Genomic DNA, 16,437 nt, shown 5'->3' with positions numbered 1-16,437 from the left:
TAGCTGAATCTTTCTCATGGTAAACTCGAGACTGTTGCCTAAAGGACTCGACTGTAGTGACAGAAGAGGGCTTGGCCTTGGATCCCTGGTGAGGCAGCCCTTCAACAACTTGAAATCAAGTAGCCTGGGACCTCGGGAGCATCTGAGTCTTTCTGGATTTTATTGGTAACAGTGTATGTGCATAGGCTTTTTTCAATTCAAAGGTTGCTATATCCAAAAGGTAGTACGTGCCACATATATACAACTTGCGAGGCAGCTAAAATAAAAATTGAATATACATCATCGTCATAACTTCTAGAAAATAAGAGGTATCTTGGGACATCATGATGGAGTCCTGCTCCAGCTTGAAGTATCAATGGCATAACTTAATCCACTCGGCTACAATGTTTCCCATGTCGTGCGCAATTCCCCATTGTGATGCAAGGCAACGGAAAAGCTTTTGGATGGAATTGAGTTCGTAAAGAAGGTTGCGAGTGGCGCCCCCATTTGGAGCGGACGCTAAACCTTCGTTCGTTTCAACAAAACGCCTAGTCTCAGAGCTCGACCGGGGACGTATTTCATCATGACCGATGTGAAGATCAGAGTGAGAGAGTAAGGCATCTTGCCAGAGGATTGTTCGGGGGAGATTAACACTTGCCAACCCAGCAAGAGAGAAGACAACATATATTGTAGCCGCGGAGAATAGTGAACTTGGCATGTGTACGACATGAGCTCGTCCACGTGGCAACTGCTCGATTATATCTTGGATAGCAACAGCGTGTAGAACTGCTCGCTTGGCATCTTCTGTACTTGTCCATTTGATGATGTTGAAGTCAGGCCGAGCTATTCGACAGCCCCCTGATACATGCTGAGAGATGTTGTATTGTGAACATACGTGGCGGGAAAGAACGGTGGAGTTGATCATTGTGTCCAGGCAGACTGTGTGCCAACGTAGCAACAGCTCGAGTCTCTCGGCAGCAGAGAAATGAATACTCATGGATATCGTTTCGTGAACCTGGGCAAGAGCCCTGCGTATATCGGATCGACCGGGTACTCCCACGGCTAAGTCATGCTCATCACTATCGGAAATTAAAGACTGAAGACCCTCCAAGGCCACTCGAAGACCGAATGCAGAGAATTGGTAGTCAAGTGCTCTGAAATTCCCAACGGGTGGGAAGAGAGATCGAAAGACGACTCGAAAGGAGGTTTGATCTGGTGTTTGGGAATGCATATGTGCTAGCCATTCATCTGCGGTACTTGCATCGAACACGCGTTCGCAATTGGGAAGGCTCAATGGGTTTGAAACATGACGAGCAGAAGCCCCATCACCAGACATCTGGGCCACAAGTCCATCCAGTACGTAGTATGCCAGTAGAGCTCGCTGTTGAATTTCACGTGCAGCCCAGATACGCCACTGATGATCCTTTTCGGCCGCAGGAGCGTCTGCAGAAGGTAAATTCTCCAGAGAGTAAGGCTCACTCTCATACATTCCACATTGTCGAGCCCAGAAAAATCCCAGGGGCCGGAAGACTTGGCTTGTTGTTCGAATTGCGCGGTTTTTAGACAGAGCTCCGTATATTTGGCCCAACAAAGCCGTGATCATCAGCTGCACGCCTTTACAAGCATCGTAGGGCCCATTGTGTGTGATTAATGATTGCCATGAGGTAGCGACAGCAGTATGAGCGAGTCGCCATAAAGCCTCGCCTTTTGGTATTGCATCGTTTGGCCCGAGATATAATGAACCGATAGCAATGGCGTTTAATAAAAGAGAGTGCGTGCACTCGCGAAAAACGAAAGTAGCTCGGTGTAGTATAGGGAACGTTGGAATGAAACGGACAAAGAACATGTGCAAACATTCATCTAGAAAGACTGACGTGACAGAGGTAGACTTGACGGCAGCGGTGACACTTGAGGACTAGTACACTTACGTATTAGCATATTGCATACAACGGTAGAAGGAACTTGCTTGAAATGAACACCAGAGTTTTGGGTGTATATTTTTCTGCTTGAATGGATGTAACTGGTACTTACCGAGCTAGTAACCATTTCAGTCACGTCACGGACGGCTTGGTGGCCTCCACCGGAAGGAATTGCTCCGACGGAAGAACTACGATCATCAAAAGAATTAGGCGATCCGAAATTCATACCGTTCAAGCCATTGATATCCTGCACGACTGGTGGAAACGGCAGAGTCCCCAACGGTATCTGCCACTGATCTGGATTATCTGAAGCCATCAAACTTTGGAAGAGATCTTCCGAGTCCGGCCAGACCAGAGCAAAATCGAGATCGGAAGCAACATTATGCATGCTCTGCTGATGCTCTGATTGCTGCTCATCCCAAGATTGACTAGTCGCCGTAGTTGACGCTGGGCCCCCAATGGATGCACTGCTTGATTCCCATGAAGCCATAGAGTCCAGGGATACAGATGGATGAGCTGAAGCTACGGGTGTGCCATTTTTGGCATTCATATCACGGAGGTGCAACTTCTCATGTCGGGTAAGTGCATCCTGCCGAGCAAAGGGCCGGCGACATTCTTTGCAGACATATGGCTTTGATCCGGTGTCTATGGAGCTCTTCCGGTCAGCCGACGGATCCTTTCGGAGTGTGTAATTTGATACAAGATGATGCCCGGCTGCAATAGGGATACAAGCAGAGTAATACACGAAAAGAGAATAAGAAAAAGAAAGCAAAATCAAGCAAAATGAATAACAACAATAGACAAGATCAATTACAACTTACGACAACGTTCATGTCTCTGTATAAGCCGCAATTAGTTTCTTAGCTTCATTGTATTCAATATCAAGGTATGCTGTGAGCTGCCCCTCAAATTCGTGGGGACCTTTGATAGGGTCTATGGATATGCAGAATACGTACTCGAAGGTGCTCGGCCTTGGTAAATCCTTTCTGGCAGACACGACACACCAATTTTTTCGCCCCTGCTGATGCTGGCGATCCCACCATGATCTCCATTGACGCCATCTTGATGTCCGCCTGGTCTTAGGGGCTGGGAGTGTGGGAGGAAAGAGGGAAAGAGAGTAGAAGATGGCGATGTGGAGAAGCCATTGTGGGGAGATTGTGGGGACGTGGCACTATCTTCTTCCCTCCCAGCATTAACAAGCCCTGTCAACTCATCAACTCTCCACTAAATTCGATAACCGGAACCAATTCCGGGGAATACAAATAATTTCTTTCCTTTACACCGAAGAATGCGATTACATATTGGGCCAATGATTCTCGGAGATAACAGTTCTGGGAAAGGTTTCGGGCGTATCCCCAAGCACTTGTGTGTGGCACCCACAATCCACGACGGCGCGTCTTTTCCTCCCAACAATAATTCCATTCAACGATAGACTATGGATTTACAGTACAGAAAAAAAATAACGGTTGGGCCCTTACCATCAGCTGACCAATGATGAGGTCCACATTTCACCTGCCGAGGCTGGCATAGTTCATAGGGAACCCCTTCTCCAGATAGGAGAAATTTTTCTTCTTGGCCGTCGAGCGAACTCCATCTGGGGGGCAGATATGGGGGTCAAATATGGGGGAAATGGTGCCAAGCTGTCTCTTTGAACCCTGTTCGGCAATGCGATACGGTAATTATCCATCTTTAATGCGATGCCGGTTCGTAGCAGGCTTGATCGGGTAACCGACGTCAAGTGCCAGGCTAGTCGGTGACTAATGGACATGACATCGCCTGCCGTAACAGCTTCTTTCTCACTCGCCGATCCCGATGGGGCGAATCCACTGGGACCGTGGAGACTCTCCGCGTTTTCTCTCCAGGCGAGCCGAGTCCGGCAAAGTACCCCAAACCCCGTGTCCGGATATCCCTAGGAGTTAGTAGTAATACTTTATGCACACTCACCGGGGGATTTTCGGCACGCCACAGACCACATAGTCCCGGGTCGAGGTTTTTCGCCTCACCGAACTGCACTGTATACGTGAAACCTCCACTCCAAACCAATAATCACCCATTTTTGTTCACCCCCCCCTTCCTTTCCTTTCCAACCCCTCAACTGCCCCTGGTCACATATTCGTAGTTGTTTCCCAAATCCCATTCATTTCCCCTGGGACTCTCGACACACCCATAATCACCCTTTCAGCAGCGCTCTAGCGTAACAAAGTACTTCTCCCTAGGGATTGCTTTTCCGCCTGCACTGCTGTTCCCATCATGCCTTCACTTGAGTTACAACCAAGCTCTTCTCGAGCAGGGCAATTCGAGGTGGCTCCAGGTGCCAAAGCCGACATTGACCTCGTTGAGAGTGCCGGTGCCGGACAAGCCGCCACTTATGAGGAGTCCGTTGCTGCTCGTCTCCCTAAAGCCCATCGCGACTACTTACTGCAACGCCATGGCACATTAGAACTGGATCCAATTCCAGGCATGGGCCCGGCAGACCCTTACAACTGGCCAGAATGGAAGGTGAGTGCATCCCTCGAAAGGATTTCCTCTCCCGCAGAACTTGATCGACGGAGATGAAGACAACGAAAGGGGCGGCAAAACAAGATACTGATTCAAGAACATGTAGAAAATGTCCAATCTGATCCTGGTAGCATTCCATGCTTGTATGGGTACATTTACAGCCGCCGCTATCATCCCCGCCTATTCCGAAATCGCCGCAGAGCTGGGAATCCCTCTGCAAAAAGCGAGTTACTTGACTTCGCTCCAGATCGCCATTCTGGGAGGTGCACCCCTCTTTTGGAAACCCCTCTCCAACCGCTTCGGACGTCGACCTGTCTTCCTTTTGTCTCTTATCTGCAGTTTAGTGTGTAATATTGGCTGTGCCAAGAGCACAACATATGCCTCTCTCGCAGCCTCTCGGGCCCTGGTGGCGTTTTTCATCTCACCAGCATCGGCCATTGGTAGTGCTGTGGTCATGGAAACAACCTTCAAGAAGGACCGTGCCCGCTACATGGGTGTGTGGACCTTGCTCATCACCCTGGGTGTGCCTACTGGACCTTTCATCTTCGGTTTCGTGACATACCGGGCGGGTTACCACTGGATTTACTGGATCCTGGCTATGGTAAGTACTCATAGAAGATGGACTTGTTTTGGAATCGTACCCGCTGACAAGACATTGGCGTAATAGATTAACGGTGCGCAATTCTTCTTGTATCTCCTCCTCGGCCCTGAGACCAGGTATATCGGCGGTGGAATCGAGACGCAAGAGGCCAGCTGGAAGCAACAGTACTGCTCGCTTCGTCGTATTGATCCAACGCCATTGACATGGTATGAATTTGTCCGGCCCTTGACCATGATCCGCCACCCATCTATCGCCATTCCTGCCTTTGCGTATGCAATGGTTTTCCTCTTCGGTAGTATTCTGGCGACAGTTGAAGTGCCTCAGCTCCTGCAAGAGAAATTTGAATTAAACGCAGAGCAACTGGGTCTCCAGTTCCTTGGTGTTATTATCGGCTCCTTCATCGGCGAGCAGTTGGGAGGTGTTCTTTCCGACCGCTGGATGAGACGTCGCTCCCGCAGAATCGATGGCAAGGCAGACCCTGAGTATCGTTTGTGGTTGAGCTATTTCGGCTTCGCCCTGACCATCATCGGTGCCATCATTTTCCTCGTATGCACACAGACTTCGCCCTCCGGTCATTGGAACGTGACTCCCATCATTGGCACGGCCATCGGCGCCGTTGGCAACCAACTTGTCACAACTGTGATGATCACGTACGCCATAGACTGTTTCCCTCAAGAAGCTGCTAGTATTGGTGTCTTCGTCACCTTTGTTCGTCAAATTTGGGGTTTCATTGGGCCATTCTGGTGAGTTTTCCTTTGTGTTTTGTTGTTTCCCTCGCGCACGAGAACTGACATTCACCCAGGTTCCCATATATGTTCGATAATGTTGGAATAGCACCGAGTGCTGGTATTGTATCGGCAATGATCGTTGTGGCCAGTGTAATTCCGACTATCTTCTTGCACTGGCGTGGAAAGAGCATGCGTCATGAAGAATAAAGACGCACAAACGCATATAATTCTCCCCATCCATGTGCACTCCGGTATATCACTTTTTCTTTCGAGTGCCACGACATGATGACCACTTCATTTGATTCATTGGCACTTTTGTATGATTCGTTCGGGGGCGGTATAGACGCATATGATAGACTCGAGCGGTATCGTGACGACTTCAACAGGGAATGGCTTGGGACGCAGGGTTGCTTTTAGTGTCCATAACTGTATATAGAATGATGCATTAGCAAGCAATGTCAGTCTTTGTCTTCTTTATTAAGAAACCATATCCAAACAAGTGTTGCGTGTAGAGAATTCGATCTCACCTGACCATACGTTGTCACTGAATAGTGTGCAGCAGTCGGTTGTATGTGTGGCCCTTCGTTGGCATAGCGAGTTGAATTGTGTAAACCACAACAAAGAAAGAAGAAAAACCCAAGTAGCAGGCGAAGTATCGACAAAGAAGCAATCCCATTCAAGAAAGGTGTAAAAAAGGAGAAGAAAGCACAATGATAGCTAAAAAAAATCATCTGCGTAAATGAAAAGCCGCCGACCGTCCTTATACAAGCAGCCCGACCGGGACAGCTCGGTGCTCGATTCCGAAGACCTTCCCGTAGCGCGTCAAACGGGCCCATCTCGCCAGACCCTTCATACTACCTCGCTAAAATCATACGACTCCAGTCTAATCAAAAATCATACAATTGCTATATTTAATGGCTATTATAGTGCTTAAGCATTTCAATGAGTGTATCGCTATTTGTGCCTTCTTCAAAGCCAGCATTGGTAGGTAAAACATCAAGCGAATAGTAGACAGCATAGGCCACCGGGATGCCGAGAAAGCCCCTATACAAACGTTTACTCCGTACTTCGGACGAAAGCCAAGCGAAATGTCAAGTGAACCCTTTGTTTACGTACTGATATTAACCCGCTAGGCTAGAATTGATGCCGAGCGCTTCATTCGACATCATGAGACCGCCTGCTCCTTGTTTGTCAGGGCTTGGCGCAGATTGAATGCTGGATGGTTACAGTGGCGGGATAGATTTACTCCGCCATGGAATAAATTATATCCCGATTGGTTCTCTGATTGGCTGAGAAGCTTTGGGCTTCTCTCCATCTTTTGCATAGAACATCGAGCGAGTCGGAGATGTAAACGCTTTGTGTTACGTCTTGTAACCTGATACTGCTGTTCTTTTGGATGAGTCCGAAGTATGCCTAGGCTAATTTAGCTCGGTCGGATGATGATCTTGGAAATAGTAGATGGTGAGTGGAACTTTAATTGAGTGACGTTGCATTTACATGGCAGATGTCAATGCAAGGGGAGCTTTATGAGCTTTATGAGCTTTATACTTTAATCAAAACTTAAGGCTTGAGCTCTTGGAGCATATACTCAGAAGACATAAATATGTATAGACAGTGTGTTATTCTTTTCGTAAAAATTCCTAATGTTCATTCATTCATCCTTGACTCTCCCATTATTGGTTCTCGATCTTGTTGATCAGGGTACCGACATGGGGAAGCAATTCAACGGCAAACTCGTCGCCGCTCTTAATGAACTCCTGAGGCTTCTTGGCAGCTCCAACACCGGGAGGCGTACCGGTCAGAATGATGGTACCGGCGGGCAGAGTAGTGCCCTGGGAAAGGAAGCTGATCAATTTGGGGACATTGAAGATCAGGTCACTATGGAAATGGTCAATTAGTTTTGAACGAGTGAAGAACAGGAGGATGGCATTGAATACGTACGTCAGAGGGCAGTCCTGCATGACATTTCCGTTCTTCAAGCCGCGAATATGAAGCTTGCTAACATCGGGAAGAAGCTTAGCGGAGACAAGGGCGGGTCCTGTTGATCATGTTAGTTTATGGTCTAAGGATCTCTAAAAAAGACACAGTCCAAGGAATGACTGCAATTGACGGCTAACATACCAATTGGGCAAGCACCATCGAATCCCTTGGAGAAGCACCATTGGCTCTGGTTCATCTGGTATGTACGGCTGGATACATCATTGGCAGCCGTGTAGCCTAGAACATAGTCCAGAGCCTCAGATTCAGACACATCCTTGGCGTCACGGCCAATGACAACGACCATCTCAGACTCATAGTCACCGGTGTTATCGGTTTGTGTAAGCTTCGGCAGGATAGTGGGGGCGGGGTACGGATCTGCCAGTGAAGTGGAGGGCTTCATGAACAGAACCGGATAATCCGGGAGGGCAAGAGACATCTCCTTGGCGTGGGAGACATACTAATCAATGTAGCGTATCAGAAGCGATTCTTTCTAGTTTCAATTCCCATGAGAAACTTACGTTCAAACCAATGCAGCGGATAGATCCGACTTCCTTCTGAGCCAGCGGGGATAGCAAGCGCTCAACAACTTCTGTGCCAGTAGTAGCCTCGCCAGGAGTCAAGACAGAGCTACCAGTAAATGGGCGTACGGAGACCTCCTGGCCTTTGTAGATAGCTAATCCAACATCAAGCTGTGCATCAACAGGCTCTCCGATCAGAACCTTGGAGGGGTCCGACTTCGGGATGAAGCGAACAAGGCCTGTTCATTGTCAATGTCGGACGCTCGAAGACAGAATAGGAACAATCAACTCACGAGAGAAAGTAGAGGCGATTTTGGACATTTTGAGAGATTTCAAATTTAATTATTTGAGAGAATAACTTTTCGCGACAGAAGGAAGCGTAGCTAGGTATTCTTGTACTCGTACCGGGCGATGAACGGAGTAAATCAATCCCGGCTGGCAAACCCGGAGACCACAATGTGGGGAACCGGTGGCGACGAGGGGACAACCGCAATGGAATAAATACCCCACGATCTCGCAAGTCATTTTCTTTCTCAACTTCATTACATTCGTCATTATGTCTGCTCCCAAAGGTCCCTTCCGTCTCGTTACTGTCAACACCGCTCCTGAGCGCGCTCAGCGCCTCATCGGCCGTGTGGCCGAAGCCTTGAAGGATCGCTACGAGATCATCCACGTCGATAACTGCTCCGGTGAGTCAATAGCCTAGATTTATTCGCAATTGTGCTATTTTTCAATTTTTTTTTTACTAAGAAACTGACTATTTGCCAGCTATCGAAGAGGTCGCAGCAAAGGTCACCGAGCACAAGCCGAATGTTCTGGTAAGTGACGAAGTTCGGGATTTCCGAGCTTTAAATCGTCCAATGGCTGACAGCATGATATAGTTCAGCGCTTCCATGTGGACCGATGAGGAGGCCAAGCAAATCCACGAAATTGCGCGCTCCATTGTTCCTGACATCAAGCTCCACGCTATCCCCACCGGGCTGCAGGTCGAGCGTGGCCCCGATGCCATTGTCGAATATCTCGTTGAGAAGGTCCCTGTGCTGCTGGACAGCTAGATTGCGGTACCCCACATCACTTTTGTTATGTATATACCATGAAATATCCAAATGATTATGGCTATCTGCCTACAACAGCCAGGAAAATGAAATTGAAGATAAGGGCTGTTAAAGTTACGAAGTCCGGTATCGGAGGCCGATATGAAGACGTTCAAGCGTGCTGTACCTAAATCGCAACGAGGCGATTTTATCGAAATGACTACATTTCAATTTGACTCTCCTTTATCGTAGCAAAGAAACAGTATGCTTTCCACGGTTATTCACGAAGACTGTATAGAGAACTTGAAGCATTTCATCAGCCCCGCTTTACTATTTTTCACATCATGATAATGATAAATTTGCGAGTTATACTGTGTATCCCCAACATTAGAGATACATGAAGATGTTTTATTCAATTGAAATAATAACTTGGTATGTTCTTCAATTCCAAGGATCAGTCCTTGAACGCTCAATTGCAACCTGCGTTGCTTCATCAATATCCTCCGACGGCAACCCGAGCAAGGCATTCAGAGTGCCTTTGTGCTCAATGTTACCATTTCCATCTTTGTAGAAGATCCGTGTATATAGCATCTTCGCAAATCCTATGCGATTCCCCTCCTTGATCGCTGCGACACCATTTGCATATCGTTCCGCAGCTGGTTCAATGGAAATTTTCCAATCTGACTCCTTGGTGCCAGTGACCCGCAAAGCAGAAGCCAACATATGTTTCTGGTTGATCGTGAAAGATTTGACATATACGACCTGGTTCTTGAAGTTCTCAAGACAGGCTTCCCTATCAGAGCCTTCGGCGTGAATTGGCAAACTAAGGAGGGCGGCAACAGCACGGCCAACCTGGGATACATTAATACTGTGGCATTCAAATAATTGGAACTGCAATCACGTACCTGGGGCCATGTAGAGGTCGTAATCTTTTGTTCACCGTCGTCAAAAAGGGTTGCTGAGCGGTTGAGCAAATCAATTCCAAAGGCAGCCGGAATAGCTAAGCTCCACTCATACCAGAACCCGGTTGAGATACTGATGAAATTGACTTGACCGAGCTCAGCGACAGTTTTTCGGAGAGCCGCTAACGTTACAAAGGCTATTAGCAGTATTCCTTGGTAATTGGTTCTTTTCCCTCCGTACCTTTTGGTGCGAATACTGAGATATCTTTGTTTACAGCCTCGTTGGTGGTATCCGGAGACCAGTCATTTGGCAAAACCCATTTCACACCAGCTTCGCCAGCGGCTTTGATAAGCTGCAGCTCGGTTCCCTCGGGCGCAAAGCCACTCAATGTAATTACTAGTGCGTCTTGGCCTTTCAAAGCTTCCACAATTGTCTCTGGGTTGTTGTAATCAATTTCCTTAAATTCGATTCCTGGTGGCAGGGTTCTCTGGCTTCCGGGTCTTGTCAAGGCCGTGACTTTATGCTTGCCAGAGTTCAAGAGGGCAGCAGCCATGAAGCTACCGCTGTGGCCAGTTGCCTAGTGGTTTTAGATATTTTAGTATATTGTAATTCGAAATGGGGGAAACTTCGAGATAGAGAAACATGCATACCCCGACAATGGCGACATTGGTAATATAGTTTGACATTTTTGAGAAATATTCAAACTCCCTGCAAATAGTTCTAGTACACGGCAGACGGGAAGTAATTTCTCCAATTCATAAATGGAATTATAAAATAAATAATACAGTTTCTTGGGAAAGAAGCAGGTTTTTAAAGCTCCGAGTCTAATATAAAGTTCCAGATGATGTTAACTAATACTGTCTCTGTAGGCGGAGTTAAGCCAGCTCTAACTCCGACCTCGGTCTTGAACGGACATAAAAGTTGAAAACAATTTGATATAGCAATTCTATAACACCGATCACCGACGAAATGTAAGCGAAAATATCCTGATTAGGATCGACAATGTATAATCATGATGCATCTTGAAATTTGCATATCAAGCTGGGGTGTTGAAGTACTGCAGGGATTTCACCATTCGAATTCCTAGATCGTGTCAATACCATCCCGAATTCGAAAAAGGTAGACAGGAACATACCTCAGTGTGTAAATTTATTGATGGACCATCATCAAACGCTTTCTGGGAAGTTGCCTCACGCGTCGCCCGAAGAAGCTTCATGGGCCCACACGCACCAACACCCACCCGGCCTCCCGGAGGACATTGAGAGATGCAGTCTGTAACCAGTCGCAACACATCAGGCCTTCCTTTACGGACCGGAGAGAGTGGACGACTTTCTGTGGCAAGTTTCTCTTTATTTCCCTCCATCTCACTGTTGGCTGCTGTTGATTCGACGCTTGAGGTATCACTGGCATCCCGCCCCAATTCGTCACCTTGTGAAACATGTATGAATAGATTCACATATGGTGAGTCTTGGAGCTCGCTCAGCTCATTTTCGAACCATGCCAGAGAGCCTGAGGGAATATGTTAGCAAAATGTGAGATAATCTACTAGGCTCTTCGGATTTAACATACTTGCATGTCGAACTGTCCAAATAAAATCGATAGACTTAGTCGTCCTATTGGTCTCAGCTAATTGTCTGATTAAGAGAAGTGCAATTGCAAATGTGAAGGTAGCACCACTTCCCCCTGAAACGAGAACAACTTTGTCAAAACTCCTGAAGTCCGGAACTTGCCCATATCCGCCATCCACTGAGCAACGGACAACCCTCCCTGGTTCTTCCTGAGCAAATTTGTACAACTCGCGAGTATATCCATCGTAGGTTCGGATGAGGAACTCAGCTGGATTGCTAGAAATCATTGTAAAAGGATGAGTTTCCATGAATCGAACAGCCGGCATCCACAGGAAAGCATGAGATCCAGGACTGCAACGTATGCTCCGCCGAAGCTTCACCCGGACAGCGCCATCCTGCATGGGTGTAATGGTTGCATAGTTGCCGAAAAAATTGTATGAGAGTTTTAAGAATCGCAAAGCTCGATCAACAAACCACATGCATGCAATGAAGATAGTAACAACCAATGTGGACGATGCGAGCTTGGGGCGATGCATTCCGACCAGGATCAGAATGACCATGAACAAGACAACATGCATAATATAAAAGACTACAAAGTTGAAATTTGAAATTTGAAATTAGTTTTGACCTTACTCTCATTAGCTGCGATACTTACTTTCATAGTAGTTGCGAGCAAACCAGCCAATTGTAGATATACCGATTATTACCATCAGCAAACCAGCAATCGCACCGACAAGGTCTTCCTTTTCACTGAAATAGAAAAGAATCTTTGCATCGGCAGCTTCCTTGAGGAACAATATTCCATGTAACACCGCACTGACTATGCATGTATACCCAGCCACTTTATGAAGGGGTCGTAGTTTTTCGTAGGATTGACCGGACAAGGGCGCGAGGGGTGTACTTCTGAGGGCGAGAAAGACTAGTAAGGTGAAATTGGCTATAGTAATCCTAATAATGAATTAATAGTCTGAACATTATAAGATGAAAAGTCCACGACACGAAACTCACCAGCCCATACGCTTGGCTATCTATAAACGCTGTTAGAGATTGACATTTCAGCATTCGGAGAGCAAACTCACGCCTTCCAGCTCACTCAAGTCAACGTTCGTCAGTATGAGGATCAAATTAATACCCCAAAAGATGAGGTATAGTATCCATTTATCCATGCCTATCCCAAACACAGAAGTGTCTAGTCCTCGCCGAAGAGTTCTGTGTTGCGTTAAGTACCAGAGCTGCTTCCAATGCTGCAATATCCCGTGTCTTACCTGGAGCCCCGCTTCAATGGCATCAGTATACCCCCCGTACTACTTGGCCCATGCCTTCTAAAGGCCAACCCTATCCAATGGGCCATGATAAACGAGAACATCATTGACCCAATGGCAATAGCATAGTATTTAGCAGCCCAAACATTCTCATGACGATCCGCAGCACTCATTTTCCGAGCTGCAATTGATAAAACGAATGTATGAAAAGATATAACGAAAGTATCGGTAGCAACAATGGAAATGCAATGCTCGCACTGATAAACCTGAAGGAAATCCCATCTTTATCAATCAACTGATCCACGAGAACCCGAGCCCCGCAGTTGATAGAACCAGATATAGAAAAAGGAAGCATACAGTAATGCTCCATGACGGAAATTAAATCTACTCATTCATGACACCAAGTAACGTGCTATGTGACGATCTAAACGAAAACGAGTAGATCTACTGTGGGAAAGTGGAGCCGGTAGTTATTGCCTGCCTGATCTGATAACAACTAAAGTTCCGACTAAGCAACTCAGTTTCGCGTATCGCGGGAGAGCCCAAGCGTCCGTATTGCTGAATATGGAGATCACACACTTTCCTCAAGAAGCAGGAGTCCGGCAAAAACCAATCATTACGTGTGTATTAGCCCCAATTATGATCTGAGCCACACTTAGATTGTGGTGGCGTTGAGACATGCCATACTGGCGGTATCAATGGGAGCATATTCTAAGCTTCGCGGTGGGGTTTCCATAAAAAACTCAGTTTGCTGCGCCATGCTGTCTTCCGAAGAACCTGAAAACACTTGTGCCTCGTCAATGACGGGAACTGTGAGTCTCAAATGGGAAGGAACCGTGCAAATCGACGAGAAGAGTACCGCGCTTCCTAGAACACCCCGATTTCCACTTTCAGCTTACATATACATTTTTGGCGAACAAACCCCTGGCCTGGAGAGATCAGATGCTGCATTACATGCACAATCCTACTATGTCTTAGATTGTAAATCTTTTTTGAAACACTAGATTCTTCTTGTTGTGCGTCAAAACATTCAGACAAAAAAAGAAAAGAAAAGTTCGGAAATTAGTCTGTGGAGAATCTATCTGATCGCCCATCAGATAACAAAATGGACACGAGACCCTTATTTTTGAAACACACTTATACTAGTAGTAACTTGAAGTGCTTTTGCTGGTTAAAGTTTTTGACGACTGAACCGCCATTTGCGATATCTTCTTAAAACCCCACAATGCAATCTATTCGGTTCTTTTGTTTCTGGAATGATTCCTCCCCCAAGGTATAGTTTCTGTCTATCAGTCTAAGATCGGCCAAGGCGGCTCGGCTTTTCCTGATTTTGTAACAAGCTCTGCTTGGCGAGGCTCGAGCGCTCTTCATGACTACTTAGGTATGGCGGTTCAACGAATGATCTGCTCATTGCGTCAGTTTTTACCGGCGGGGAATTTGTGTGCGGGTGAATATGGAGAAATCTGATTTGTAATTTGACAGTCATCAAATTATGAGGTAATGTATTCGCCTATATGGTCGGTCACTGGTGCTGAAGTCAGGACGCGCGTGAGACGGCTTGCATGCCGTTCTTTTTAGAAAAGAAAATCAAAAATGGTGCAATTGCCTGCCTGTATCGCTACTTTTCGTATATGAATCCTTGGGATGACTACTGCAGGTGCTATAGGATACAGCATGCGAGGAAATAAAATTGGAACCAAAAGGATTGTATACTCCTGCATAACTAGCCCCACCAACCTTGGTGAATAACACAATAAAAGAAAATTGCTAGAGAACGCGATGGAGGATCTGATTGTGTTAAAAATAGGGAAATATTCTCGAGTGGCGCGAGTGACGCATATGTAGAGCTTAATAAATGAAATGATTCCTCAGCAGAATTGTGCTTTCTAGCCTTCGCCCAAACACCGATATAATATGCAAATGCAAAGGAATGTTCTTATACTGAATTAGTTTCAGGGAGGACTTTGTCTGCCGCAATTTGGCGCCTAGACTTAATCAGAAGAAGGACTGCTGGTAATTGAGCAGCCGCAAAGCCTATCATAACTTTCAGCTGCGTACTGTAGCTATCGGCAAATACTTGTTTTACTGCATCCTGAACAGTTGGGGACAACCCTTCCATAAAATTGGAATTCTCCAGAACGAAATGCAGAGTGTGTGGGGACAGAATTCCTTTCAAATGATGTGCAAGGCGACCGTTCAGAATGTTGGATGAGATCGCGAGGCCAATGGCACCACCAAGAAACCGAAATTGAACAATAGTCCCAGTTGCGATGGCTGAAAATGATAAATTAGTTAGTCATTTGATGCAAGGCAGACTTTGAATCAGTACGCCAGACAGATTACATACCGAGATCCCTGTCCTCAACGACATACGGGGTTGCTAGCAATAGCACACCCATAGTTATCCCGATTCCAGCACCGGAAATAACCTCGTACGCGATATCTGTACTATGGAAACCGGCCGAATTTGTAATTGTTGATAAAAGACCGACGCCGATGGTGTGGATCACACATCCAACAAACAGGGAGTAAATGAATGGAATCCGCCCTCTCGAACTAGCAATGTTGACGATAGCCGCGGAAACCGCTGCAACAGCAGAATATCCGATAAGATAAATGCCAGAATCTAAAGGTGACTTGTTCAAGAGGATCTGTGCTTGCTGAGGTACATAAACCAAAACAACATTCCATACTGCGCCAGTAACGAATGAGGAGCTGAAAGTGGTACGTTAGGAATAATTACCCAGAAGAGGCAAAAAAGAGACGTACATGAGAAGGCCCATCCATGGTAGGTCAAAGATCCAACGTTTGGGGAATATAGGGTCTTGTCCCGCGACACTCGAAATATGCCACTCCCAAGCAAAGAAAAAGACCCAGGAAACACCAGTGAGTACAAGTAAAGCAACCGAGCCTCTTGAACTCCATGCAAATGCTAGATTAGCTTCGTTTAATACAGTCACGATTAAGAAAGAGCCCGCCATTGCGAGAAAAGAGCCCACGAAGTCCAGAGTGGCAAATGAGCGGTATGAAGCTCTCGTTCGAAATGAAGGTGTGTGTTGGTCAAGGCCAAAGTGTTTTGGCATCACAAAAAGAATGAGAATGATTGCAATGGCGCACAAGGGGGCGCTAGGAACGATATTAGTATATTGCTTTCCCCTTTGAAACCAGACAGCGCTGACATACTTAATGAGGAAAACCCATCTCCACTGCGAATCTTGTGCCAGGGCGCCTCCAACGATGGGTCCAATTAAAGATGCAAGCGCGATACAAATTGACATTAGAGCGCTGTATGTTGGCAGTTTCTTTTTAGGAGCAATCTCATACAGACAAAGAATTGCCAATGCATATGCACCTGCACCGCCTATTCCTTGGAGTGCTCGGAATATAATTCTGTTCCACACAGGTTAGTCTCGGTAGTACCAGAGGCGAGTAGGTAAATGGAGAAT

At 46.5% G+C, this 16,437-nt stretch overlaps 7 protein-coding genes across 7 annotated transcripts; 2 read left to right on the top strand and 5 right to left on the bottom strand.

Annotated features, from left to right (window-relative positions):
* Positions 1–352: 352 nt before the first annotated feature.
* On the bottom strand, positions 353–2,959 carry N7478_010441 (uncharacterized protein; the record flags this gene model as incomplete). Its single annotated transcript, XM_056926655.1, has 4 exons — positions 353–847; positions 875–1,894; positions 2,011–2,574; positions 2,855–2,959. The coding sequence occupies 4 exons, from the start codon at positions 2,957–2,959 to the stop codon at positions 353–355; spliced, it is 2,184 nt and encodes a 727-aa protein (XP_056776025.1).
* Positions 2,960–4,148: 1,189 nt separating this feature from the next.
* Positions 4,149–5,933, top strand: N7478_010440 (uncharacterized protein; the record flags this gene model as incomplete). The annotated part of the gene is made up of 4 exons (XM_056926654.1): positions 4,149–4,397; positions 4,504–4,998; positions 5,065–5,741; positions 5,801–5,933. 4 exons carry the CDS (start codon positions 4,149–4,151, stop codon positions 5,931–5,933), a joined length of 1,554 nt encoding a protein of 517 aa, XP_056776024.1.
* A 1,466-nt stretch (positions 5,934–7,399) lies between these two features.
* On the bottom strand, positions 7,400–8,545 carry N7478_010439 (fumarylacetoacetate hydrolase family protein; the record flags this gene model as incomplete). Its single annotated transcript, XM_056926653.1, has 5 exons — positions 7,400–7,604; positions 7,668–7,764; positions 7,848–8,163; positions 8,225–8,463; positions 8,518–8,545. 5 exons carry the CDS (start codon positions 8,543–8,545, stop codon positions 7,400–7,402), a joined length of 885 nt encoding a protein of 294 aa, XP_056776023.1.
* Positions 8,546–8,780: 235 nt separating this feature from the next.
* N7478_010438 (uncharacterized protein) lies at positions 8,781–9,279 on the top strand (the record flags this gene model as incomplete). The annotated part of the gene is made up of 3 exons (XM_056926652.1): positions 8,781–8,913; positions 8,993–9,042; positions 9,106–9,279. The coding sequence occupies 3 exons, from the start codon at positions 8,781–8,783 to the stop codon at positions 9,277–9,279; spliced, it is 357 nt and encodes a 118-aa protein (XP_056776022.1).
* Positions 9,280–9,699: 420 nt separating this feature from the next.
* N7478_010437 (aromatic alcohol reductase) lies at positions 9,700–10,847 on the bottom strand (the record flags this gene model as incomplete). The annotated part of the gene is made up of 4 exons (XM_056926651.1): positions 9,700–10,110; positions 10,164–10,342; positions 10,402–10,738; positions 10,812–10,847. 4 exons carry the CDS (start codon positions 10,845–10,847, stop codon positions 9,700–9,702), a joined length of 963 nt encoding a protein of 320 aa, XP_056776021.1.
* Positions 10,848–11,229: 382 nt separating this feature from the next.
* N7478_010436 (uncharacterized protein) lies at positions 11,230–13,164 on the bottom strand (the record flags this gene model as incomplete). Its single annotated transcript, XM_056926650.1, has 7 exons — positions 11,230–11,244; positions 11,297–11,670; positions 11,731–12,318; positions 12,385–12,677; positions 12,738–12,757; positions 12,809–12,938; positions 12,995–13,164. 7 exons carry the CDS (start codon positions 13,162–13,164, stop codon positions 11,230–11,232), a joined length of 1,590 nt encoding a protein of 529 aa, XP_056776020.1.
* Positions 13,165–14,927: 1,763 nt separating this feature from the next.
* On the bottom strand, positions 14,928–16,269 carry N7478_010435 (uncharacterized protein; the record flags this gene model as incomplete). The annotated part of the gene is made up of 4 exons (XM_056926649.1): positions 14,928–15,265; positions 15,339–15,706; positions 15,761–16,117; positions 16,175–16,269. The coding sequence occupies 4 exons, from the start codon at positions 16,267–16,269 to the stop codon at positions 14,928–14,930; spliced, it is 1,158 nt and encodes a 385-aa protein (XP_056776019.1).
* Positions 16,270–16,437: the final 168 nt, after the last annotated feature.

Source organism: Penicillium angulare (genome assembly GCF_028827245.1).
Source record: "Penicillium angulare strain IBT 27051 chromosome Unknown utg000007l_segment0_segment0, whole genome shotgun sequence".
NCBI classification, from domain to species: domain Eukaryota; kingdom Fungi; phylum Ascomycota; class Eurotiomycetes; order Eurotiales; family Aspergillaceae; genus Penicillium; species Penicillium angulare.
This window is presented reverse-complemented; position numbering and strand designations above follow the sequence as displayed.